This window comes from Canis lupus, chromosome 8 (genome assembly GCF_048164855.1).
Source record: "Canis lupus baileyi chromosome 8, mCanLup2.hap1, whole genome shotgun sequence".
NCBI lineage: Eukaryota > Metazoa > Chordata > Mammalia > Carnivora > Canidae > Canis > Canis lupus.
Window position 1 is genome coordinate 52189102 of NC_132845.1, and position 23363 is coordinate 52212464.

A 23363-nucleotide genomic window follows, 5' to 3' on the forward strand; every position below is an offset into this window, starting at 1 on the left:
GGGATCACAACCTGGGCTGAAGGCAGCGCTAAACCGCTCAGCTACCCAGGCTGCCCCGAATCACCCAGGATTTTAAAGATTTGTTTTGTTTATTGTCTGTATAACCATACAATATAAATTCTATATAATAGCAGGGACCTTTTTTTTCCCCTTCCTGTTTTGTCTACTGCTCTATCCCCAGCACCTGGAACAGAGCCCAGCACATGGTAGATGCTCAAGAAGTATTTGTTGGTTAATGAATGAATCTGTGTTTCATAATCCCCTTTCCAAAGTATCTAGCTTAGTAAACACTACAAGGACAAGTAAATGGAACTGTTCCCAAGCAAGCAAGCAAATGCACACACAAACAAAGGGAAGGCATATGCTTACATGTAATATATAAAATGGACAAAGAGAAAAGTCTACTAGAATATAACCCTAAAATGCTAATAGTGATTTTTTTCTTTTCTTTTCGTTTCTTTTTTTTTTTTTTAGTTTATTTTTAGTAATCTCTACACCCAATATGGGGCTCCAACTCACAACCCTGAGATCAAGAGTCACATGCTTTTCTGACTGAGCCAGCCAGGTGCCCCTATGTAGTAATTATTTCTAAGCGGGAGGAATGCTAGCAATTGATGGGTTGATTGATCTCTGCATGTTTTGTTTCTCTTTTTCTAAAATAGAAATGCAGGTGCTTATTTTCCTTTTTTGATTATTTATGTTTTCTAAAATAATAACATGGGGTGTTCATACTCACTGTGTGCTTCCTGAGGCAAGGACTTTCCCAAGTGTTTCCCTAGCAGGGATTCAGTCCTCACAGCAACCCTGTGAAGCAGGTGCTACTGCGGTCTCCATTTTATAGATGGAGAAACTAAGGCACAAAGATGTTGAACAGCAAAGAAGTAGCAGAGCCAGGCAGCTTGATTCCAGAGTCCTTCCTCTTCCCCACCTCATTATGCTGCAATGCACAGATGTTATTTATGGAGTTCAAGTGCTTGGGAGAAATCTGTTGGTGTTTGGTTTCATATGAAATCCATCAGGATCTAACCTCTGATTAAATTGCTGAGGGCAAGAAGCACATGTCCCTCTATGCCCTACTGCCAGCCTGGTTTAAAGGGCAGTGGTCCCACCTCCCTAATTGTCCCGCCTTCTCTCTGTGAGTGTCAGTCCAGCCCTGTTGACGCATGGTATTCGCCCTTAGGATCTAAATTTAGTATCTGAGTAGCTAAAGTGTCCTGCCAATTTCCAGATTCAACTCTCATTAGTCCAGGACATGGAAAATTTTCAAGGTAAAGAGCTATGGAAACTAGATGTTAAGAAGGGCAGGCTGATTTCTTTTGAAATGATTTAAAAACTGTCCCCTTATCAAAATAATACATTCTCATGATAAAAATACAGAAAAGCATCAAGAGTTCAGAAAAAGTTACCCACCAACACTGTCACTTATAAATACTTTAGTGTAGAGAAAAACTTTTCTTTTTAAAGGATTTTATTTATTTGACAGAACACAAGCAGTAGAGCAGCAAGCCGAGGGAGAGGGAGAAGCAGGCTCCTCAGGGACCTCGATGCGAGGCTGGATCCCCAGATGCTGGGATCATGACCTGAGCCTAAAAAGACATATAACTGACTGAGTCACCCAGATGCCCCTAGAAAAACTTTTAAAAAGCACCTTATTTTGTCCCATCCAGGCAGGAGGGAGGTAGCAGAAACAGAGTCTTGTGTAATAGCCTCTCGTTGACATGTGCATTGGAGTTGCCCTCATTTGCTTTTCATGGCATCTAGAGACTCACCTCCTAAGAGGTTTCAAAGTGACGTTTGAAGCTGTCCAGAGAGAGCAGCTAATGGTGGCAGAAAAAGTTCAGGGCTTGGAGCCCCAAGATCTACCTTCAAACCCTGCTTGGAAGCTTCCTAGCTGTGTGTCTTTGAGCAAGGTGCTTAACCTTTCTGATCTTCCATCTTTTAATGGTGAAATGAAATTAACACCCCGCCAGAAGTCCAACTGAGAGGTTGTTTGAGTTAAAAGACTTGAGCTAATGCTTACCTGCAGATTCTCACTGGCTCTGTGACCTTGAGCAAGTTACTAAACCTCTTTATGCTTTAGTTTCTTCATCTGTACAATGGAAATAAAAAAAAGTACTCCCCTCACTGAATCCCAGAGAGACCCATATGAGACAGTGTTTGTAATAACAGGCTTAGTCTAATGCCTCATACACATTAGGTGGTCAGTAAGGATCAGTGACTACTGTGAACCATACAACTTTATGTAAGAGCCATTTTGCCCACTGTGGATGGTGAAATCAAATTAGGGGGTTGCTACAGCATTTAAAAAAATAAAAGAGTAGGGATGCCTCAGTGGCTCAGTCAACTGAGCATCCAATTCTTGATTTCAGCTCAGGTCGTGATCTCATTGTCCTGAGATGTAGCCCCGAGTCGGGCTCCATGCTCAGTGTGGAGTCTGTTTGGGATTCTCTCCTTCTCCCTCTACCCCTCATGCTCTCTCTCTAGCTCTCTCTAAATAAGTAAATAAATAAAAACTTAAAAAATTGATGAAATAGACCTAGAAAATATTAGTATGTATTGCTAGTAGTAAGGTAAATGCTCACCCACGAAAGTTTTATTTCAGGTGTTATGTTTGTGTACTATATAAAAGCAATGTAAATTGTATTTCTGGACAGCCCAGGTAGCTCAGTGGTTTAGCGCTGCCTTCAGCCAAGGGCATGATCCTGGAGACCTGGGATCGAGTCCCACATCAGGCTCCCTGTGTGGAGACTGCTTCTCCCTCTGCCTGTATCTCTGCCTCTCTCTCTCTGTGTGTGTCTCTCATGAATAAATAAATAATCTTTTAAAAATTGTATTTCTTATTTAGTGGCAGTTTGCAAATATGAATACCACTGGATAAGTCCTCTGACTTAACCTGAATTTGCCAAGGTGGTGTATATCTTTGGCTTATGAAACCAGGGTAGCTCTAAGAATAGCCATATTAAATGTACTTCAGCATCTTCTGTAAAAATGTTTGGGCCAAACTCCATAGAATTCTTTTACAAAAATAAATCCTCATATGAGAAATGTTATTCAGGAGATGATAACAGGAAAAATGTTGATCTCCTTGAGGAAATAGTTTGCTTCTTCCCTAACTTTCCCTGTTTACCTTGTCTGCCAGGAACCTCCGAGTTCAATTCAAAGCTCTTGTATAATGGCTTATTGGCTCTTCAGGCTGGCATATCTGAATTCATTTCTCTTTGGAGTTGGTTTTCTTTTTTTTTTTTCTTCCTATTTTTATTACTATAATTTGTCATGAATTATTTCAAATCCTTTTAGGGAGAAAGCAAGATATAAATACATTCAGAAAGAAAACTGGCAGCTGCCTTGTTTACAACACAGAGGTTGTGAATCTCACATGAAATCGTATATATGAAAGAACGTGAAACTCTGAGAAGCTTGCTCCAGGGGGAGTTGTCATTGGGGTGTATCCAGCTCTTGCAGAGGTATGAGTTTTATCAGCCTTGTAGGAAAGGAGGATACTGCTGGCCTTTGTTTTCATGGAATTTTTGAAAGTAACTTTCTTCTTAATTGATTATAAAAGTAGCAATAATTTCCCTTTATGGAAAACTGAACAAAAAAGTTGGTCATTGTATGTCTCACCACCCAGAGATGACCACTATTGAAAGGTTGTCTTTCTGCCTTAAAAACAGCTTTATTGACATATAATTCATATGTCCTACAATTCAAAACATACAAGACAGTGGCTTTTAGTATTTTCACAGAATTTGCAGCCATGACTGCAATCAATTTTAGAATCTTTTCATCATGTCACAAAGAAACTCTACTCCCTGTAGCCATAACTCTCCAAGACCCTCATTTCTCTCAGCCCCAGACAATCACTAATCTACTTTTCTTCTCTGTAGAGTTGCCTTCGTGCCTGGTTTATTTCACTCAGCACAATGTCTTCAAGGCCCATCCATGTCACAGCATTTATCTATACTTCATATCTTTTTATGGCTTGTATTAGTCAGTGTAGGCGCCGTAACAACATACCACAGGCTAGCTGGCCTGTAACAGATATTTTCCCACAGTGCTGGAGGCCTAGAGTCAGAGATTGGGGTGCCAACACGGTTAGATTCTGATGAGAGCCCGTCTACAGATTTGCGGAAGCTGCCTTCCAGCTAGATCCTCATACAATGGAGAGAGAACTCTGGTATCTCTTCCTCTTCCTAGGATGGTACCAGTTCTACGGGATCAGGGCTCTATCCTTATGACCTCATTAACGTTGAGCACTTCCTTAAAGGACCTATTTCCAATACATTCATGTGAGGGATCTGGGGCTTTAACATATGAGTTTGAGGGGGGACACAATTCACCTTATAGGATGGATGAAGAATATCCATGGTGCGGATGTATCATATCTCAATCACCTCTTCATCTGCTGATGGACGTTTGAGTTATTTCCATTTGGGGACTATTTTGAATAATGCTTCTATGAACATTCATGTATTGGTTTTATGTGAACATGTATTTTCATTTCTCTTGGGTATATACATAGGAGTGAAATTGCTGGGTCATATGGTAACTCTAGGTTCAATTCTTTAAGGAACTGCCAGATTGTTTTCAGAGTGGCTAAACCATTTTACATTCCCACCAGCATTGGATGCAATTTTTGCACATCCTTGCCAACACTCATTATTATCTGTCTGTTGGATTATAGCCATCCTACTGGGTGTGAAGTGGTATCCCATTGTGGTTTGATTTATGTTTCCCTGATGCCTAATGATGTTGATTATCTTTTCATGTGCTTATTGGCTATTTGCATATCTTTTTTGGAAAAAATGTCTGTTCAGATCCTTTGCCTTTTTAAGTTGGAATATCATTTTATTGTTGAGTTGTAAGAGTTCCATATACATTCTAGATACAGGTTTCTTATTAGATATATAATTTGCAGTTTTGTAGGCTGTCTTTTCACTTTCTTGGTGTCCTGAAGCACAAGAATTTTCTTTTTTTTAAATTTATTTTATTTTATTTTAGCACAAGAGTTTTCTTTTTCTTTTTTCTTTTTCAGAGATTTTATTAATTTATTCATGAGAGACACACAGAGAGAGAGAGAGAAAGAGAGAGGCAGAGACACAGGCCAAGGGAGAAGCAGGCTCCACGCAGGGAGCTTGATGTGGGACTTGATCCCGGGACTCCAGGATCATGCCCCGGGCCAAAGGCAGGTGCTAAACCACTGAGCCACCCAGGGATCCCCAGCACAAGAGTTTTCAATTGTGATGACATCTAATTTATTTTTCATCTATTGTTTATATTCTTGGTATCATATCTAAGAAATCATTGCCTGATCTGAGGTCATGAAGATTTATTTTTTTCTAAGAGTTGTAAGATTCAAATCCCTTAATTTAAGTCTTTAACCCATTTTGAGTTATTTTTTGTATATGGCATAGGGAAGGGTCCAATTCCATCCTTTTACATGTGGCTATGCAGGCATCCAGCAACATTTGTTGAAGAGACTCTTCTTTCCCCATTGAAATGACTTTGGCACCTTTGTTGAAAATTAGTTGAACATGAATGTCAGAGTTTATTTCTGAACTTTCAATTCTATTCTATTGATCTATATGTCTATTCTTATGCTAGTACCATATAGTCTCTCACTCTAGCTTTATAAGTTTTTAATTCAGGAAATTCAAGTCCTCCAACTTTCTTTTTTTCAAGATTATTTTTGGCAATTCTGGGACCTTTGAATCTCCAGTTGTCATCTTTATTGTCAATGTTTTTGAAAATGCAATTTTTAAAAAAGATCAATGTATTTATTTGAGACAGAGAAGAGAGAGCACACTCAAGGAGGAGGGTCAGAGGAAGAGAGAGAAGCGGACTCCCTGCTGAGCAAGGAGTCCAATGTGGGGCTTGATCCCAGGATCCTGAAGGCAGGAGCTTAACTGACTGAGCCACCCAGGTGCCCTGAAAATGCAACTTTATCTTTAATTTTACATCACTGAAATCATACTCCATAGCAATTATTTTCATGTGTCCTAACTGTACACTGTAAACATCCTTCTATATTAGAAACTTATTTTACATATACTTAAATACATAATTTAGTTGTCTTCCTATCGGACACTTCTTTCTAAACTTCACTATTATAAATATTGACACCATGGTGCTTTCATTCCTAAGAGAGGTTAATTTTATTTGTGAAGCTACTGAAGATATTTTTACATATTGAAAACATTAATCTTTTAATTCAAACTTTGAGGTGATTTCCCAAAAAGCAGAAGAGGCTCAAATACGAGTCAAATCCCACATTTGCACCTTAGAAAAGTCACAAACCTCTCTGATCCTCAATGTTTTCATCTGAAAAATTCAGATAATAATAATAGAGTTGTTCTGAAGATTAAAGGCATGTAGGAATATTGGCCTAGCACACATATGACTCAATAAATAGTACTTATAGTTATTTTTTATGTTTTTATTGTTTAAGTAGACTCCATTGTTAAGTAGACTCCCAATGTGAGGCTTGAACTCACCACTCTATGAGATCAAGACCTGAACTGAGATCAAGAGTTGAACGCTTAACCAACTGAGCCACCCAGATGCCCCATAATAATAATTATTATTATTTTCATCATCATTATTATTTTCATGATTATTGTTGTTACTGTTGCTAGCTATATTAAAAGTTGCAATAGGTAGCCGAAATAGAGAGAGTGGACTGACATTCAGGTCTTTCCTATCAGCCTGGGAATTGCAATCATAATGAGGAGATATTAAGGGTGACTGGCTGGCTCAGTTGGTAGAGCATGTGACTCTTGATCTTGGGGTTTTGAGTTTGAGTCCCTCACTGGATATTGAGTTACTCAAAAAATAAAAAGAAATTTTTTTTACAGAGTATAATTAAAAAAAATAAAGAGTAGACATTAAATGTTTCTCACATTAGCCAAAGAACAGTGTTCTAAATATCATGCACCAAATAGATATCTTCATTCCTAAAGCTTTGTGTGTAATTCAGATTAGTTTCTTAAAATCATTTCTCAGCAATGGCCATGAGATTGTTTAATTCTATTTGTGTAGCTATGGAAGATATTGTTTACATATCGAAAACACTTATCTTTTAATTAAAACGTGGATTAGCTCCAAGAAAGCAAGGCTCTGTCTGGCATGTTCATCATTTTAGGTCTAGCATTAATAAGCACACAGTAGATACTGACAAAGGAATGCAAAAAGGAAGACAGCAGGCCCCCATATATTTTGTTGTTTTGGATTACTTTTTAGAGGCAGCAGTGGCTGAAGGGACTTAGCCTACAAAAGCAGGCACATAGCAGTTTGAACCACGATAAGAACTACTATTTATTATGCACCTGTTGCACCTGTTGTGTGTTGGTCATTCTTTAGGTAGATTTCTGTATGTGACCTCAGTTAATGTATTTAAATATCAAGATTGCCCGTGTGATAAGAACACTGGAACCCAGTGTTATAGGCAAGGAAGCAGAAGCTTCAAGAGAGTCAATGCCTGGGCCTATGGTGTGCTGGTAGTAAGTGCTGAGCCCAAATGCAAACACTTACCTCTCTGATATGAAAATTGGGATATTCTTTTACCAGGAAAGATGTGGGTCCGTTTGTGTCCTAGAAGCTGAGAGAGAGGGTGGTTGGGGCTTACAAAAGGAAGCTAGAGTAGAATTTATTAATTGTGTCAACAAGGATTGAGCACCTGCTCTGGTGGCATTGGACAGATGGGGTGCTGGGGAGACAATGGAGACCATAAGCTAATACCTTGCTCTACTGGAAACCCAAAGTCCAGTGGGGAAGCAGACACTATTCCAGTAGTCATACAAGTACTTGATTACAAACTGTGATGAGTGCTTCAAAGAAGTTCAGGGTGCCACCAGAGACTAGCAGGGGTATTTGAATAGGTTCCCCTACGCTGAGATCAGAATTGAGCTAGGAATTAACTGATGTGAGTGGCAGGGAGGGCTTTCCAGGATGAGAAAAGGACCTAAGTCAAGACCCTGATTCTGGAAGGGAGATTGAAAGAAGACCCAAGTGGCAAAAGCAGAATGCCGGGTGACAGAGCAGCCAGGGCAGAGCAATGGCCTCATGGACCCTGTTAAAGCCTGTGGTTTTGATCCTGAGGGCAGCAGGGAGCCTTTAGAGGGTTTGAGCTAAGCAGTGACACCATCAGATGGGCTATCCAGAGAGGTGAATGTGGTTGTAGGCTGGGGCAGATTAGGTGACCTGTTGGCAGTGGGAATGGACCGAAGTGGATACATTTAGGAGACATTTATGGGTTAAGAATGACATAGCTGATTTGAATGATCCTTTCTTTTTTTATTTTTTTTTTTAAGATTTTATTTGTTTGAGAGGGAGCATACACACAGATGGGTGAGAGGTGGAGAGAGAAAGCAGACTCCTCCCTGAGCTGGAAGCCCAATATGGGGCTGGATCCCAGGGCCCTGAGATCATGACCTGAGCTGAAGGCAGATGCTTAGCCAACTGAGCCACCAGGTTCCCCTGAGTGATCCTTTCTGGTGTTTTGGAGCACCCTGGCCCTCTGCCACAGCCCCCTGCTTGTGCTTTCTCTCTCATGAATAAATCTAAAAAATAAAATATAAATAAAATATAATTTTGTTTGGAGGTAAATATATTTCTCACCAATATCCATGGTTACAAACATTCACATTTTCTTTTCAGTATTAAATCATTAATTAATTAGTTAATTCCCACCCCTTTCTTAATGTCGGTTAAGTTTGGTTTCTTCGTCCTTGGAGTTTCTTGACTTGAGCCCTGTCTGCCCTGGGTTCTGGACCAAGCACTAAGATAATGAGTGAACACTGACTGCCCTAGTTCCTCAGTACAGACTGAAATGATTTCTCGATTAGTTATTAAATTGTTACACTTGTAAAGGAACTGCTTAAGAATAAACTGGAGGATTTGTTTCCTGTTTGCTTAAAGGCAACATTTAATATACCAAGCTTCTGCCAGTCTGAACTGGATGAGACTGTTTATACTCAGGCTAATTCAAAATGCTTGGGATATTTCTAAAGGTTCCATCTTGGCAGCGGCAGCTGGGAATGCAGCGATAAATAAAAAAGTCACAAGACGCGGCTGACAGGGTTCGTCTGTTCATTCACACCCATGACTCACAAGGCTTTTGAAGACACTGAATTTTGAAGGGCAACCTAGTGGATGGTGGCAATGTAAACCGCTGTGCTGAAGTTCCAACCTTGATGCAATTCAGCTGAGAAATGAACTTACCCTCGGAAATTGAGATGTGGAGAGAAAATGCTTATAGAGATATAGACAGTGAATAGCACATAAAGCTTACCCACATGACGAAAAGAAAATTCATTTAAATATCTCTTTAGAAATAGCATATTTTCCAGTTTTTCTACAGACGTTGTGTTACTTATATGATTAAGAAATAATTTCATTGAGGGGTGCCTGGGTGGCTCAGTCAGCTAAGCATCTGCCTTCAGCTCGGGTCATGATCCTGGGGTCCTGCAATGGAGCCCTGTGTCAGGCTTCCTGCTCAGCCGGGAGGCTGTTTCTTCCTCTCCCTCTGCCCTGTCCATCCCACCCCCACAACCTGCTTGTGTGTGTGTGTGTGTGTGTGTGTGTGTGTGTGTGTGCCTGTTCTCTCTCTCTCTCTCAAATAGATAAAATACTGAAAAAGAAAGAAAGAATTTCATTGAGGGGTGCCTGGCTGGCTCAGTCTGTGAAGCATGTGTCTCTTGAACTCAAGGTTGTAACTTGGGTGTAGAGATTTCTTAAAAATAAAATCTTAAAATCTTAAAAAAAAGAATTTTATTGCACACCTATTGTGTGCTGGACAATGGGTCATCTCATGTCATCCTTCATGTCACTGAGATGAAGGTCTTAGAATCCATGAGGGAGCTGAGGCTTCCAAGGGCTTCAGAGACTTGCTCAGGTTACCCAGTTGGTAAATGATGGTAGGATTCTGGTTCCAGAAGCGGAGTCTGAGCAACCACGGTCTGCTCCAATGGCCCTGTCACTGGTTTTGCCTTGGTGGCTCTCTTCCTGCATCGGGGTCTCACTTATAAAAAACAATCTTTTATTAAATATCTTCCTCTCTAGGAATCCAGATCCTTTCCAGGGTCAAAATTTGAGAATCCTCGTGTTTTTATCTCAATATAACCAACGTTGTTACTTCAGCACTAAATGTCCCCATTTAAAATACTGCCTTCCAGGAGACTTCACTGAGTTTACTTTAGTAACACTGTTTAGAAGTCAGCAATAAGTCTTAATTATTGCACATTCAAGACTGTCAAATTCTCCCCAGTGCCTTGTGGCTTCCAAGGCTCAATGTTCCTTAAAATAATGCAGCCCAACATCTGACACTGTCAAGAAAGGAAGGTAAACTTTTCAGACATTACTCTTCCAATGTCAACATTGATTTCTTTTCTTTTTCTTTTTTTTTTAAGATTTTATTTATTTGACACAGAGAGAGAGCATGAGTAGGGGAAGAGGCAGAGGCAGAGGGATAGAGGCAGAGGCAGAGGGATAGGGAGAAGCAGGCTCCCCGCTGAGCCGGGAGCCCAATGTATGGCTCGATTCCAGAACCTGTAGATCATGACCTGAGCTGAAGGCAGATGCTTAACCCTCTGAGCCACCCAGGCACCCTTATATTTCTTTTTAGAAAAAAAAAGTCTTCCATCACTTTTTCCTCCACTGGGGGGATGTGGAATTATTTTTGTTGACTTTTTTATACTTTTTCTGTGTTCTTCCAATTTTCCAAAATGGCTGTTTTGTTTTTATAATGGAAAAATAACCTGATTTTTAAAACTGAGTCCAATAGGGGCACCTGAGTGGCTCAGTGGTTGAGCATCTACCTTTGGCTCAGGTTGTGATCTCAGGATCTGGGATTGAGTCCCGCATCAGGCTCCCCACAGGGAGCCTGCTTCTCCCTCTGCCTGTGTTTCTGCCTCTCTCTCTCTCATGAATAAATAAAATAAAATCTTTAAAAAATAATAAAATAAATAAAATTCAGTCAAATACAACAGAAAAGAACTAAAATCTTGGTAATATATATTGTATATCTCCTGCCTTCCTGATTGGAAAGTATAGAACATAACTGTAAGCTCCATTGGATGATTCTGGGTCACGATCAGACACCCCAATTTTTACTTTGTGGTGCTATGACTTGATGGTTTAGACCGTGGATTTTGAATTCAGATAGACCAGGCTTAGAATCTTGGCATGGCCTTTTTTTTTTTTTAATTCCAAGTTTATTTTTTTTTATTTTTTTTAAAATTTATTTATGATAGTCACACAGAGAGAGAGAGAGGCAGAGACATAGGCAGAGGGAGAAGCAGACTCCATGCACCAGGAGCCTGGCGTGGGATTCGATCCCGGGTCTCCAGGATCGCGCCCTGGGCCAAAGGCAGGCGCTAAACCACTGCGCCACCCAGGGATCTCCGCTGCGCCACCCAGGGATCCCTTGGCATGGCCATTTACTTAGCTCTGGGACCTTGGGCAAGTTGCTTAGCGTCTCTGAGTCTTAGTTTTCTCATCAGTAAAATGGAAATAATAACAGCATCTACCTCCCAGAGTGTCTGGGGGGATTGAATGAGATGATAAATTAACATAATGTCCAGTAGTCAGTTAATGCAAGTTTCTTGATTAATTTTGTGATATTGGTAATATTCTGTTGCAGATGTGTGGTGCCCGTAGGAACTGCTGAACCACCTAAGACTTTGACCCTAGATCTGAATTAAAAGGTCCTCAGATTTTTTAAAAGGTTTTATTTATTTATTTTAGAGAGAGAGAGAGAGAGCTCATGTACAAGCAGTGGAAAGGGAGAAACAGGCTGCCCATCAAGCAGGGAGCCTGATGTGTGGCTTGATCCCAGGACCTGGGATCATGACCTGAGGTGAAGGCAGCCACTTAACCAACTGAGCCATCCAGGTGCCCCAAAGGTCCTCAGATCTTTGTATCTGTTCTTTTCCTCCCCATTTCCCAATTTATTTTATTGTATTTTACTTTTACTTTATTTTACTTTGTTGTTGAAATAAAACTTACAGGCAGTAAGATATACTAGTCCTACGTGAACCTCTGTGTATGTATACCCCAGCATAACCACCACCTGGATCAAGATAAACCATGTCCAGCACCTCTGCTGGTTCTCTCATGCCCCCACCCAGTCAGTAGCCCCCAACCCCAAGGCAAACTCTACATGGATTCCTAAAACCATAGTGTAGTTCTGGTTATTCTCAAATAAGTAGAAAACACAGGATGAACTTCCTTGTGCCTGGCTTCTTTTGCTGACTATAATGTCTGGAAGATTCAGCCAGATTGTTGAGGATAACAGTAGTTTGCTCTGGTTCACTGATGTGTAGTAGTCTTTCATGTGAATATTATTACATTTTGTATGTCCATTTACTTTACTGATGAACACTTGAGCTGTACCCAGTTTTTGGCTATTATGAAATACACTGCTATTATGAATGTCCTTGTATATCCTTGTATGTTTTCTGTCCTGAAATACTTCAGTCACAGACTCCCAGGAGTGGAATTGATGGGTCTGGGAGTATACACAGTATTTAATTTTAGATGATTACTGCCAAGTCATTTTCTAAAGTGGTTGCGCCATTTCCTGTTCGCACTAGCAGTGCCTGAGCTTTCCAGGTGCTCTGCATCCTTGCTAACACTTGGTTTGGTGAGTCTCTTCCATTGTAACTATCCTGATGGGTGGGTGGGTGTGTACTAGCTGTCTCATCAGGCCCTTAATTTCCATGACGACTAACGATGTTGCACACGGTCTTATGTGATCATCAGCCATTGGGACACCCCGTTGCATTCCTAAACACAGTTATACTCTTGGGATGTCTGATAGCTCAGTTTGTCAGTAGGAGGTTTAAAGAATGAGCATGCATGTTCTGAGAGAGGCTGCAGAGGCTCTCCTACGACCAATATAGCAGAGTTTGGGGCACACAGAGCATCTAGGCTGGTTTCTGCTTACTTTCAAGTTCTTAACTGTGTTTGATGGCAAGCTTGCAAGAGAAATAACTTGCAGATGAGTGACATACTATGAATTTTTAAAAATGCTAAGTGAACTCTCTAACGGTGTTTCAACTTATATTTCTACAGTCCATGTGGGAGAAAAGAAGTCACATTAGTTGAGTATCCATTATGTGTCAGTCCTGCACCAGGCATTTTAAATACATTGTCCCCTGGGCGCCTGGTTGGCTCAGTCGGTTAAGCGGCTGCCTTCAGAAGCTCAGGTTATGATCTCAGGGTCCTGGGATCAGTCCAACATTGGGCTCCTTGCTCAATAGGGAGTCTTCTTTTCTCTCTCCTCTTTCTGCACCTAACCCCACTCTTACCATCTCTCTCTCTCTCTCTCTCTTTAAAGATTTATTTATTTATTTATTTATTTATTTATTTATTTATTTATTTATTTATTCATGATAGAGAGAGAGAGAGAGAGAGAGAGGCAGAGACACAGGCAGAGGGAGAAGCAGGCTCCAAGCTGGGAGCCCGACGCGGGACTTGATCCCGGGACTCCAGGATCATGCCCCGGGCCAAAGGCAGGTGCTAAACCACTGAGCCACCCAGGGATCCCCTCTCTCTCTCTTTCAAATAAGAAATACATACATACATACATACATACATAAATACATGTATACATACATTATCCCCTCAGGGCACCTGGGTGGCAAAATTGGTTAGGTGTCAGATTCTTGGTTTCAGTTCAGGCAGTGATCTCACAAGCATGAGATTGAGCCTTGTGTGGGGCTCTACGTTGAGCATGGAGTCTGCTTGAGACGCTCTCTCCCTCTCCTTCTGCCCCTCCCCTCCCATGCTCACACACATGCTCTCGCTCTCTCTCAAATAAAAATAAATAAGTACATTATCCTCTTTAATCTGTATAAAGACTCTGTGAGGTTGAGATTATTATACTTGAAGTTCAAATGAAATTAGGCTGGAGATGGTTGTCACCCAGCTCTGAAATGGCAGAGCCAAGATTTGAAGACTGGGTCTACTTGACTTTGAAGTCTACACTACTGTGACCAAGTAAACAGAAGGGAAAACATTATTTTTTTTTTTTTTTTTTGGGAAAACATTATTTTTTTAGCAAGTTTCTAGTCAGAAACTTCCTAGTGTACATTTCATTAAAATTTTGACAATGCTCACCTCTACCAAGGTGACTTCACCTTCGGGTGGATCTCTCAGGGTCTCCCAGTGCTGGGTCTGGCCCCTCCTCCCAGACTCCTGCAGCTTACTATTGGCCATTTGGCACCATTTCTTATCCTTTCTGCCTTTCTCCATCTTTGAGCTCTGATTGTAGTACTATTGTATAGGTATTCATTCTTTTGACAGTAATTTTTTTCTCTCCCCTCTGGTATATTTTCTGATAATTCTTCTAGAAAGAAAGTTTTTCCCAATTGTATAGCAGTACACATATGTTGTAGACATTTTGGAAAGCGGAAATTCACCCATTTCCTTTCAATCATTTTTTTGTATGTTTAGGTTTTTTTTTTTTTTTTTTTTAAACATAGTTGAGATGCTGAACCATCACTTAGTTGAGGTAATAGACATGATTTTTGAGGGAAATGAATGTGATTTTGTAAAAGGCAGTCACATTTAAGGATGTACTATGGTGGTCCCTGGGTAGCTCAGTCAGTTGAGTCTCTGACTCTTGGTTTTGGCTCAGGTCATGATCTCATGGGATGGAGCTTTGTGCTCAGCAGAGTCTTCTTGAAGATTCTCTCCCTCTGCCCCTCCCCCCACTTGTGCATACACACATGCATACTCTCTCTTTCTCAAATAGATAAATAAATCTTTAAAAAAATTTTTTTTGAGGATGTACTATGGAAGGCCTCAACCTGGAATAAGTGTAAAACAGGAGTCATTTATTCTCCAGAATGTTTTTTTTTTTAAAGTTAGGAGGGAAGGGGGTAGAGTTGAGTGAATGAAAGAAACTGGTTTCCACTTTACCTTTAGAAACATCATCATGGTTGGCTTCCAAAACCAACAGACAGAGCCTTGGTGTCCCTGTTGGAGACAGCTGTTAACTTTTGATGTTGAGCAATTTTAAATTTGCATGGTCAAAATTTACAGGAAATGTGCCTCACTATATTCTGCTTGATATTTCTCCCTATTCCTTCAAACTTTGCAAAAGCATCCCATTTTTATTTTTTTTCCTTTTTTTAAAAATATTTTTTAAAATTATTTATTTATTTATGATAATCACACACAGAGAGAGAGAGGCAGAGATACAGGCAGAGAGAGAAGCAGGCTCCATGCACCAGGAGCCCGACGTGGGATTCGATCCCGGGTCTCCAGGATCGCGCCCTGGGCCAAAGGCAGGCGCCAAACCACTGCGCCACCCAGGGATCCCCCAAAGCATCCCATTTTTAATGGCTTCACATGTTTTACCAAGTTTATAAATTATCAGATACCTAATCATTCCCTGATCGTTGTTCCCAAGCTGTTTTTGTGGTAAATGATGTAGCCCCAAACACCTTTGTCTGCATGCCTTTTTATGGTATCTTTGAGTACGGAAATCTTCATCTACCGGGTGAGAGACACTGTGAGACCATGACCTCGCAGGGGTTAAGGGCATGAATGCAGGAGGCAGATAGCCCACTGTGTGATGGGCAAGCTGCATAACCTGTGTGCCTCAGTCTTCTGGTCTGTCACACTGGGGGAAATCACAGCACTTACTTCACTGTCACTTCATGTGTGTAAAGGGCTCAGTCAGTGCCACAGAAGTGCTTGCTTGTATTACTTACCTGGGATCCTAGAAACTGGGTGCTAATTGGATAACAAATTTATACTTTAAGGTTTAAGTATATTGCTGACTTGAGAGTGTGAACCAGGCTCCTCTTTGTAACACAGGACACAGTACTGTTAGGTGTACAGAGCTGTTTGACGGGTGGGCATTTACTGCAGGAACTTCTCCTAACAGTGTGGGCACACTTCTTGGTTCTTATAATTCCCTGTTTATTTTTCTGCTTCCCCCTCTAGAATGCGAGCTCCTTGAGATCAGAGACTATGCCCTAAAAATAATAGTAGGTAATATTTACTGAGTGTCTGACTCTGGATCAGACTCAGTGGCAAGCACTTTGCAGGCCTGGTCTTGTTGGCTCCTCCCAGCACCATCTCACACCTGGGCCCCCAGGAGACAGGTGCTGAGTGCTGGCTGAGTGACACAGGGCTCTTCCCAAACTTGTCACATCAAAAGGATCACTCAAAGCACAGAGGTGGGGGATCCTGATGCCCAGGATCTGCTGCTGGAGATCTGATTCTAAAAGTCTGGAGCAGCCCAGGGATCCACCCCAGGGGATCCTTTATGCTGAGGCCACATCTGGGCAACCCGAAGGAGAGGCTGGATGACCCTGTGGTCCACCAATGTCCTGTGTCTCAAGCCTTAGGCAGTTTCTCCCAACTGTCGGGAGTTCTCAGGCTTGTCACTGACTGGAACAGGAGAGGAGGGTGACCAAGAGGAGGAAACCGCGGAAGCAAGTCTCATTAGTATGCAGAGCCTTTCTTGTCACACTGCCTTTAATTGAAGCTGAAGGGCTGGCTCACGTCTCTGGGAGTTTCCACCCTCCAGCCCTTCCGGAACTGGCGGTGCACCAGCCTGCTGAGGGGACAAGGACGGTGCAGGGGCACGGAGAATCCGTCTGTTGGTGTTGGAGGCCAACCACGATGAGGTCTCTACACTGAAATGGCAACCAGGTTCTTCTAATCAGCCATTGCTACCTGCCTCCGCCCCATCGCCCCCCTTTGACCTACCTGGTGGACGTAGCTGTGCAAGTCTGTCCTGCCAAGACCAGGAAGCAACCCACAAAGGGGACACTTGAATTTGTGTCTTACAGAAACAGCAAAGGAGTCCCTGCACGTGATTCCCATGGTTAAAAACACAGTACCCCTCCCCTGCCTTATCTATGGTTTTGAGCATCTACTGGGGGGCTTGGAACGTGTCCCCATCTGCTGTACCGGCTGGACAGAAGGACACGCTGAGCATCGCCTTTGTGTCACCCTCTGCTATAGCAATCACTTTGAACTCTTGGCTGTTTCTCTCTGGTTAATTAAGATTTTAGATACGTTAGATATGCTTTTAGACATTATCTACTGATTTCTTGCTGCGACAGATGAGGACGAGTTCACTAGTTCATACCCCATCTCCACCCTCCTCCAAACAGTTAAATTGTTCTTTTCTAGGGCAGCCCCAGTGGCCTAGCGGTTTAGCGCCGCCTTCGGCCTAATCTTGGGAGACCCAGGATGGAGTCGGGCTCCCTGCATGGAGCCTGCTTCTTCCTCTGCCTGTGTCTCTGCCTCTCTCTCTCTCTCTCTCTGTGTGTGTGTGTCTGTCATGAATAGATAAGTAAAATCTTTAAAAAAAAAATTGTTCTTTTCTTTTCCTTTATTAGTTGACTTTGTAATTTCAAGTAATATACTACCATATTTATTTCTTTTTACCTGTTTTATTTGGGGGGGGGAGTTGAGGTGGAGGAAATATTCATAGAACACTGACTATAAAGTAATAAACAGCAAGGCAAACACTCACATATAACTACCATTCCAGTTAAGGAAGGAGAATACTGTCAACACCTTTCAACCTCTTCTTTCCCCAGTGAAGCCACTTACCCTGACTTTTGTGCTAATTGTTTGCTTCCTTTTTTTTTTTTTTAAAGATTTTATTTTTAAGTAATCTCTCCACCCAACATGGGGCTTGAACTTACAACCCTGAGATCAAGAGTTGACACTCTACTGACTGAGCAGCCAGGTGCCCCTGTTCTCTTGCCTTTCTTTAGAGCTCTTCTATAGGCACTCCTCAGTATTTAGATTTGCTGTAAATAGAATTGCACTATATATATTACTCTGTGCCTTGCATCTTTCCTTCAACACTGGTGAGCTAATCTAAGTCGACAGGTGTAGCTGAGGTTTACCCATGTTCACTGCTATATACTCACTTTTCAAGTAGACCACGATTTATTCATCCAGTCAGCTGTTGATAGACATTTGGGCTGTTTGCAGCTTTCTACTATCACAAACGTCTTAATCCTTGTCTCCCAGAACATGTGTGCAAGGGTTTCCCCAGGGGATGGATACAGGAGTGCAATTGCTGCATTGCAGGGAGCATGCAAACTCAGTTTCACTTGATAAAGCCACCTTTCCAATGTGGTTGCACCAGTGGACAGTCCCCACCCCCAGAGATGCTGACCTGATTGACCAGGGTCAGGTTGGGCACTTAGAGGTTCAAAGCTCTCCAGGTGATTCCATTATGAGGCTCCATGTCCAGCTTTATTTCCAGCCCATCAACTCTAGATAGTATTTTGACCTTTCAATCTGGAGGAGCAGTCCTAGCATCTTTTTCCGCTCTCCTTTCTCAAGATTTTTGTGTTATAATCGGAATAATCTGAAAGACATAATAAGGGTTTTTTCCCCAGGCGAAGTCCCAAGTGTAGGGGTGGCTAAGACAGGTTATCAAGGCATGGGCAGGAATTGGTTAAAATACTGGGACAAAGGTGAGCAGTTGAATTCTTCTTTCAGGGAGGGCTGGGGAACAACAGAAATTCAAGGGCTGAGAACTCTTCCCAGCAGCCAACCGTCCTTCTCTCTTTGGCGGTGAGTAGCCTCTAGCGCCTGTCTGCCAGCTGTAGGCCAGAGAGGTCATTCAAACTGCTTAAATTCTGTGACATGGAGGGGAATTCTAGGCTCTTCTGAATTGCTCTGAGGGCCTTTATGGTCATGTTTTCTTAGAGGGACTCCAACCTCAGTCTGGGTTTCTTAACCCTGGCTGAATAGTAGCAACATATGGGAACTTTGAATAAATACCCGGGCTTCAGACCAATTACATCAGAAAGTCTGAGGTGAGACCCAGGCACTAACAGGCTTCAGAAATGGCCCAGATGATTTTTTTTTAAAGACTTTATTTATTTATGAGAGACAGAGAGAGGGGGGCAGAGACATAGGTAGACTGCATACAGGGAGTCCGATGTGGGACTTGATCCTCTGAACTCCAGGATCACGCCCTGGGCCAAAGGCAGATGCTTAACTGCTGAGCCACCCAGGGATCCCAGCCCAGGTGATTCTTAAACACAGCCAGGGCAGAGAATCAGCAGCAGTAGATCAAACTTTAACTTATATCCAACAGTATCACCTGGGGGGCTCATTAAGAATTGCTGGGCTCCACTGTTTCTGATTCTGTGGGTCTGGGGTGGAACTGTGGATTTGCATTTCCAACAGGTTCCCAGGGATGCAAACATTGCTACTCTCCCTCACCATGCCTAGAGCACCATCTTGCTCCTGAGGTTTCCCTGCATACCTCCCTATAGGGACCCAGAGCAGCCGTTCCATCAGGTGGAGCAGACCTCCTCCCAGCTCTGTGTTATGGGGTCAGGCTGGTAGCTTACAATCGCCTGTGGAAATTAGCAAATGCTACAAGTCAGGAATCTGCCATCCCCACTCAGTTGCTAAACATTCACATCCAGATCACATAATGGATCAGCAGGATATGGGGAAAACACCTACAGAGGTGTAGAGCATCCTTGGCTGTGAAGGATCCTTGTCATCAGTAGGGCCTAGACACATGCAGGGTATTCACAGTGGTTACCCATGGAGCTTCCATATGTATATGGAACAAAAAAAGTATATACACTCAAAACAATTCTTTAAAATTCCCAGGCAATACAGGTTCTAAATCTTAGAAATATTTTTTTTCTGGTTTGAGTTATTAATATATTCATTAGTAGTTCACAAAACCAAATAAACACATTATAAATTTTGACAGTTATTAAACGTAGAAAGGAGATTCTAGGGGACACATTGGCTCCTGGTCTGGCACCTGGGGATTTTTTACACGCTTGGCAATGCCAGGACAGGGAGAGGTGGGAAAAGGGATCACTATAAACCCATCAACTGCAAGTCCACGCATGGAAACGGTGGATTTGGAGAGTGACTTTCTTTGAATAAACCATGACCAAGTACCCTTAGAAAGTCTTTCTGTAGCCCCAGCTTGAAGACTGCTGTGCTAGCCTGGGCTGCTGAAAGCTTTCAGGCCACTTCCAACAGGAAACAACTGTGTTGCACATGATGGCGTCCACATCTCACTCCGTGCTTGGGCCTTGTGAGATCCAAACATCTGTCCTACATGATAACAAGCCCCAACACCCTTTCTGATAGAACACTGCTCTCCTCGTGTAACCTGAGCCTGAGACCTTACTCAGAAGATGCCTTAGGCATTAATGTCCAGGATAAGCACTTGGACATTAGAAGCAAAAACTTCCTAAAAATGAGAGGGTCTTTCTTGGGGCACCTGGGTGGCTCAGTCGGTTAAGGGACCAACTCTTGATTTCGGCTCAGGTCCTGAGATCAAGCCCTACATTGGTCTCTGTGCTTAGCATGAAGTCTGCTTGAGATCCTCTATTCTCTCCTTCTTGGTCTCACCACCCTGGATTGTATGTGTGCGCTCTCTCAAGTAAACAAAATCTTAACAAAACAAAACAAAAAAAACCACGAAAGGGTCTTTCTTTTTTTTTTTTTGAGGGTCTTTCTAAAAGGACCCCCCCCCACACACACACACCTGGTTTCCCCTATTTTTCCAGAGGGTGGGGGGTGGCTTTTACCTTTTGGAACAATTTCCCTTACAAGTTGTGCTATCCTGTGTTCTGCTAACTTTCCTGTTTGGCTGGTGCAGGAAATCCCCCAGATCACATTCTTTTCCAGACCATGAAAGACTAGGAAAGGTTCTCTTCTGACCTTGTATTCACCCTCGTGTTATCCTGAGTTTTTAATTTTGGGTGGCGGGGGGAGCAAGGTGAGTGGTGACAGACTGGGCTGAGTCAAGAGCCTGGAATCTGTCATCATCTTCAGTAAAAACTTCCTTTCTTCAGTTCCCCCACCCTGCAAAGCATACTTTTGACCTACTGCTGAACTAAACTAAAAAGGCTGTGATGGACTTTGAAGGCATTATGCTAAGTGAAATAAGTCAGGTAGAGAAAGACAAATACTGTATGATCTCATTTATGTGTGGAATCTAAAACCAAACCAAACCCAAACTCACAGGAAAAGAGATCTGACTTCTTGTTACCAGGGACATAAACTTATAGTTACAGGATACATCAGACCTAGGGATATAACGTACACATGATGACTACAGCTAACACTGCTGTGTGATATATAGGAAAGTTGTTAAGAGTAGATCCCAAAAGTTCTCATCACAATAATTTTTTTTTTCCTTTTCTTTTTACTGTATCTGTATGGGAAGATGGGTGTTGGCTGAACCTATTGTAGTAACCATTTCACCATATACGTAAATCAAACCATCCCGCCCTATGCCATAACTTATCCAGGGCTGTATGTCAATTATTTTTCAATAAAACTGGGGGGAATAAACGATGGCCAGGAACAGGATGTGTTTTTGAAACTTTAGATTCTGTCCTTGGAGCACAATGGCCTTGTGTTCTTCCCCAGTAGATCCGTGATACCAGGGCCATAGTGGGTGCTCAGTGGGTTTTGGTGTCATGGATCACCACACATTGAAGTTTGCTGCATTCAAAAAGTCTGTCTAGGTATGTAAAGCTATCCTGACTTTCTCTTTCATTTTTTGCAGTGAAATGCAAAATGGAGGATGAGGAGGAGGTTGTACCTAAGACTCCACCATCTTAACCACCGGTGGGACCTTTCCCAATTGGAGCTTCCATGACCCTACATGAGGAAAATGTACAAATTATGCTTCCTCTCTTGATTTTTTAAAGGATAGATTTGGTGCCTGTGAATATGGAATTTTTTCTACACGAGATAGGATTTGTGGCAAACATGCTTTAGTGCATATAATTTATCACAGGAGAGCACTCATCTTACTTCCTGCATTATCTCCAGATTTTATTCTTTTATCCAGTATTATTTCTTCAGTACTTCAGGAATATTCTTCTACACTAAGTGTCATTACAATGTACAGTGAGCTCTAGTTCCAAGAGATGGTGAAGTGCTAATTTAGGTACCAGTTTCCCATCTCTGGCTGCCTTTGGAAAGATGGATACTTAAATTTAAGTCCCAAACTTCTGCAGTGGGTTTTATCTGGTGAGTATTCTTTTCATAAAAAAGGCATATTGGCTACGACCATTTCCAAAGGAGATGGACTCTTAACTCTGATTTCTGATTGCAAATCCAACAAGTTGAGACACTTAAGCCCAGACAACAATAACAGACAAAGGACTTTGGTTGTCAAGTCCCCAAAGTATTATGGAAAGCCCCCCATTTGATGGAAAAGCTAACTTATTACCCTCATTTGTTCTGTGGTTTGCTGTTAACCAGGGCTATCCCGTTCAAAATGCCACAGACTTAGCCTCCAGGCAGATCCAAAAGCCAAGTAGTTACGCTGGGTTGTTTTGACAAGCTACCACACATCTTAAGTAAATAGTAAAGCCTTTATTTTTGTGTTAAGAACAGCATTTTGAAAATAAAACCTATCTGCCCATGCTTTACAACCTTTAAATTTGTAATATTTATATACAGTCATTTATGGTACACATTGATTGTCTTGAAATTTCTTTAACGATTTTTTTAATAAGTATGCAACAGTCAGCCAGGGGAGAATAAAGGTACATTATAAAACACACATTAATACATTTAATAAATATATATTATCTATCAAAAACGAGCTTTAGCTCTTCATCAATTAATAAAAAGCACCTGCTGAGAACTCTTGTAAGCTGGTATAATCATTGCATCATTGGATTATAAAAGCCACAACGCTCCCTTTCAGTTTGGGGTTTAACTCAGCATTGGCCAACCTAGAAGACCATCCCAAGTTTACACGCGTTCAGTGGGCCCCTGACAGACTCTGTGCTAAAAGCACGGGATCCCCAGATTTTCCCACTTTGTCAGTTCTCCGAGCTGGTTCCCTCACTCCCCATTCCCCCCTATCCAGTAGAGAAATTCAGGATAGAATTTCTACTAAACTTTCTATTAAATTTCTATTAACTTTCTATTAAAAGGAGGGGACAGGAGTGGCTGTTATAGTCCCAAAGTGATTTTAATAACCGGACACAGAAAGACTTGTGCTTAACAATTAGGTATTTTGATCACAGATGCTCTCCTTCCAGGTCATTTTCCCTCAACAAGTGTTGTTGACATAAACAAATCTTAAACAGAGGTGCCGTTTGATTTTGTTATTTAAAGTTTGCTCCGTGAGGGCAGCTGGCGGCCACAGTCTCTTGGCAAAGAGGTCCCTTTGTACCCTTCAGGTGGAGTCATTAGTAAATACCCATTCTCTGCTCTCTGCCCTCACTCCCCACCTTGGCCCCATTGGGAGGGCATCCAGCCCACTCTCAACTTTAAAGCCAAAATAAGACAAAACCCAGAAGCACAATAACGTATCAGAGATTTAAAAAGAGAGAGTGGAGGGGGGGAGGATATCTCATTAAAGT

The 23363-nt window shown here is 41.9% G+C and overlaps 1 protein-coding gene and 1 long non-coding RNA gene across 6 annotated transcripts in view; one reads left to right on the forward strand and one right to left on the reverse strand.

Moving 5' to 3' along the window:
- The window catches only part of LOC140638518 (uncharacterized), a 59305-nt gene extending 58227 nt beyond the window's left edge, over nt 1-1078 (reverse strand). Inside the window, exon 1 of the long non-coding RNA XR_012035544.1 lies at nt 737-1078. This is a non-coding gene — a long non-coding RNA (uncharacterized lncRNA). The remainder of the gene's footprint in view (nt 1-736) is intronic.
- Nucleotides 1-23363, forward strand: part of IQCK (IQ motif containing K) — a 132107-nt gene that overhangs the window by 106454 nt on the left and 2290 nt on the right. For 2 of the 5 annotated variants that reach the window (XR_012035543.1, XR_012035541.1), the window contains 2 exons: nt 3298-3464; nt 21545-22636. Coding sequence is in view for 2 of the 5 variants with exons in the window: in XM_072835980.1 (XP_072692081.1) it covers nt 21545-21600 (56 nt within the window). In the remaining 3 variants the exon portion in view is untranslated. Of the gene's footprint in view, nt 1-3297; nt 3465-18483; nt 18559-21544; nt 22637-23363 lie in introns of those variants that run through there. The other 3 variants (XR_012035542.1, XM_072835982.1, XM_072835980.1) reach the window with 3 other exon arrangements.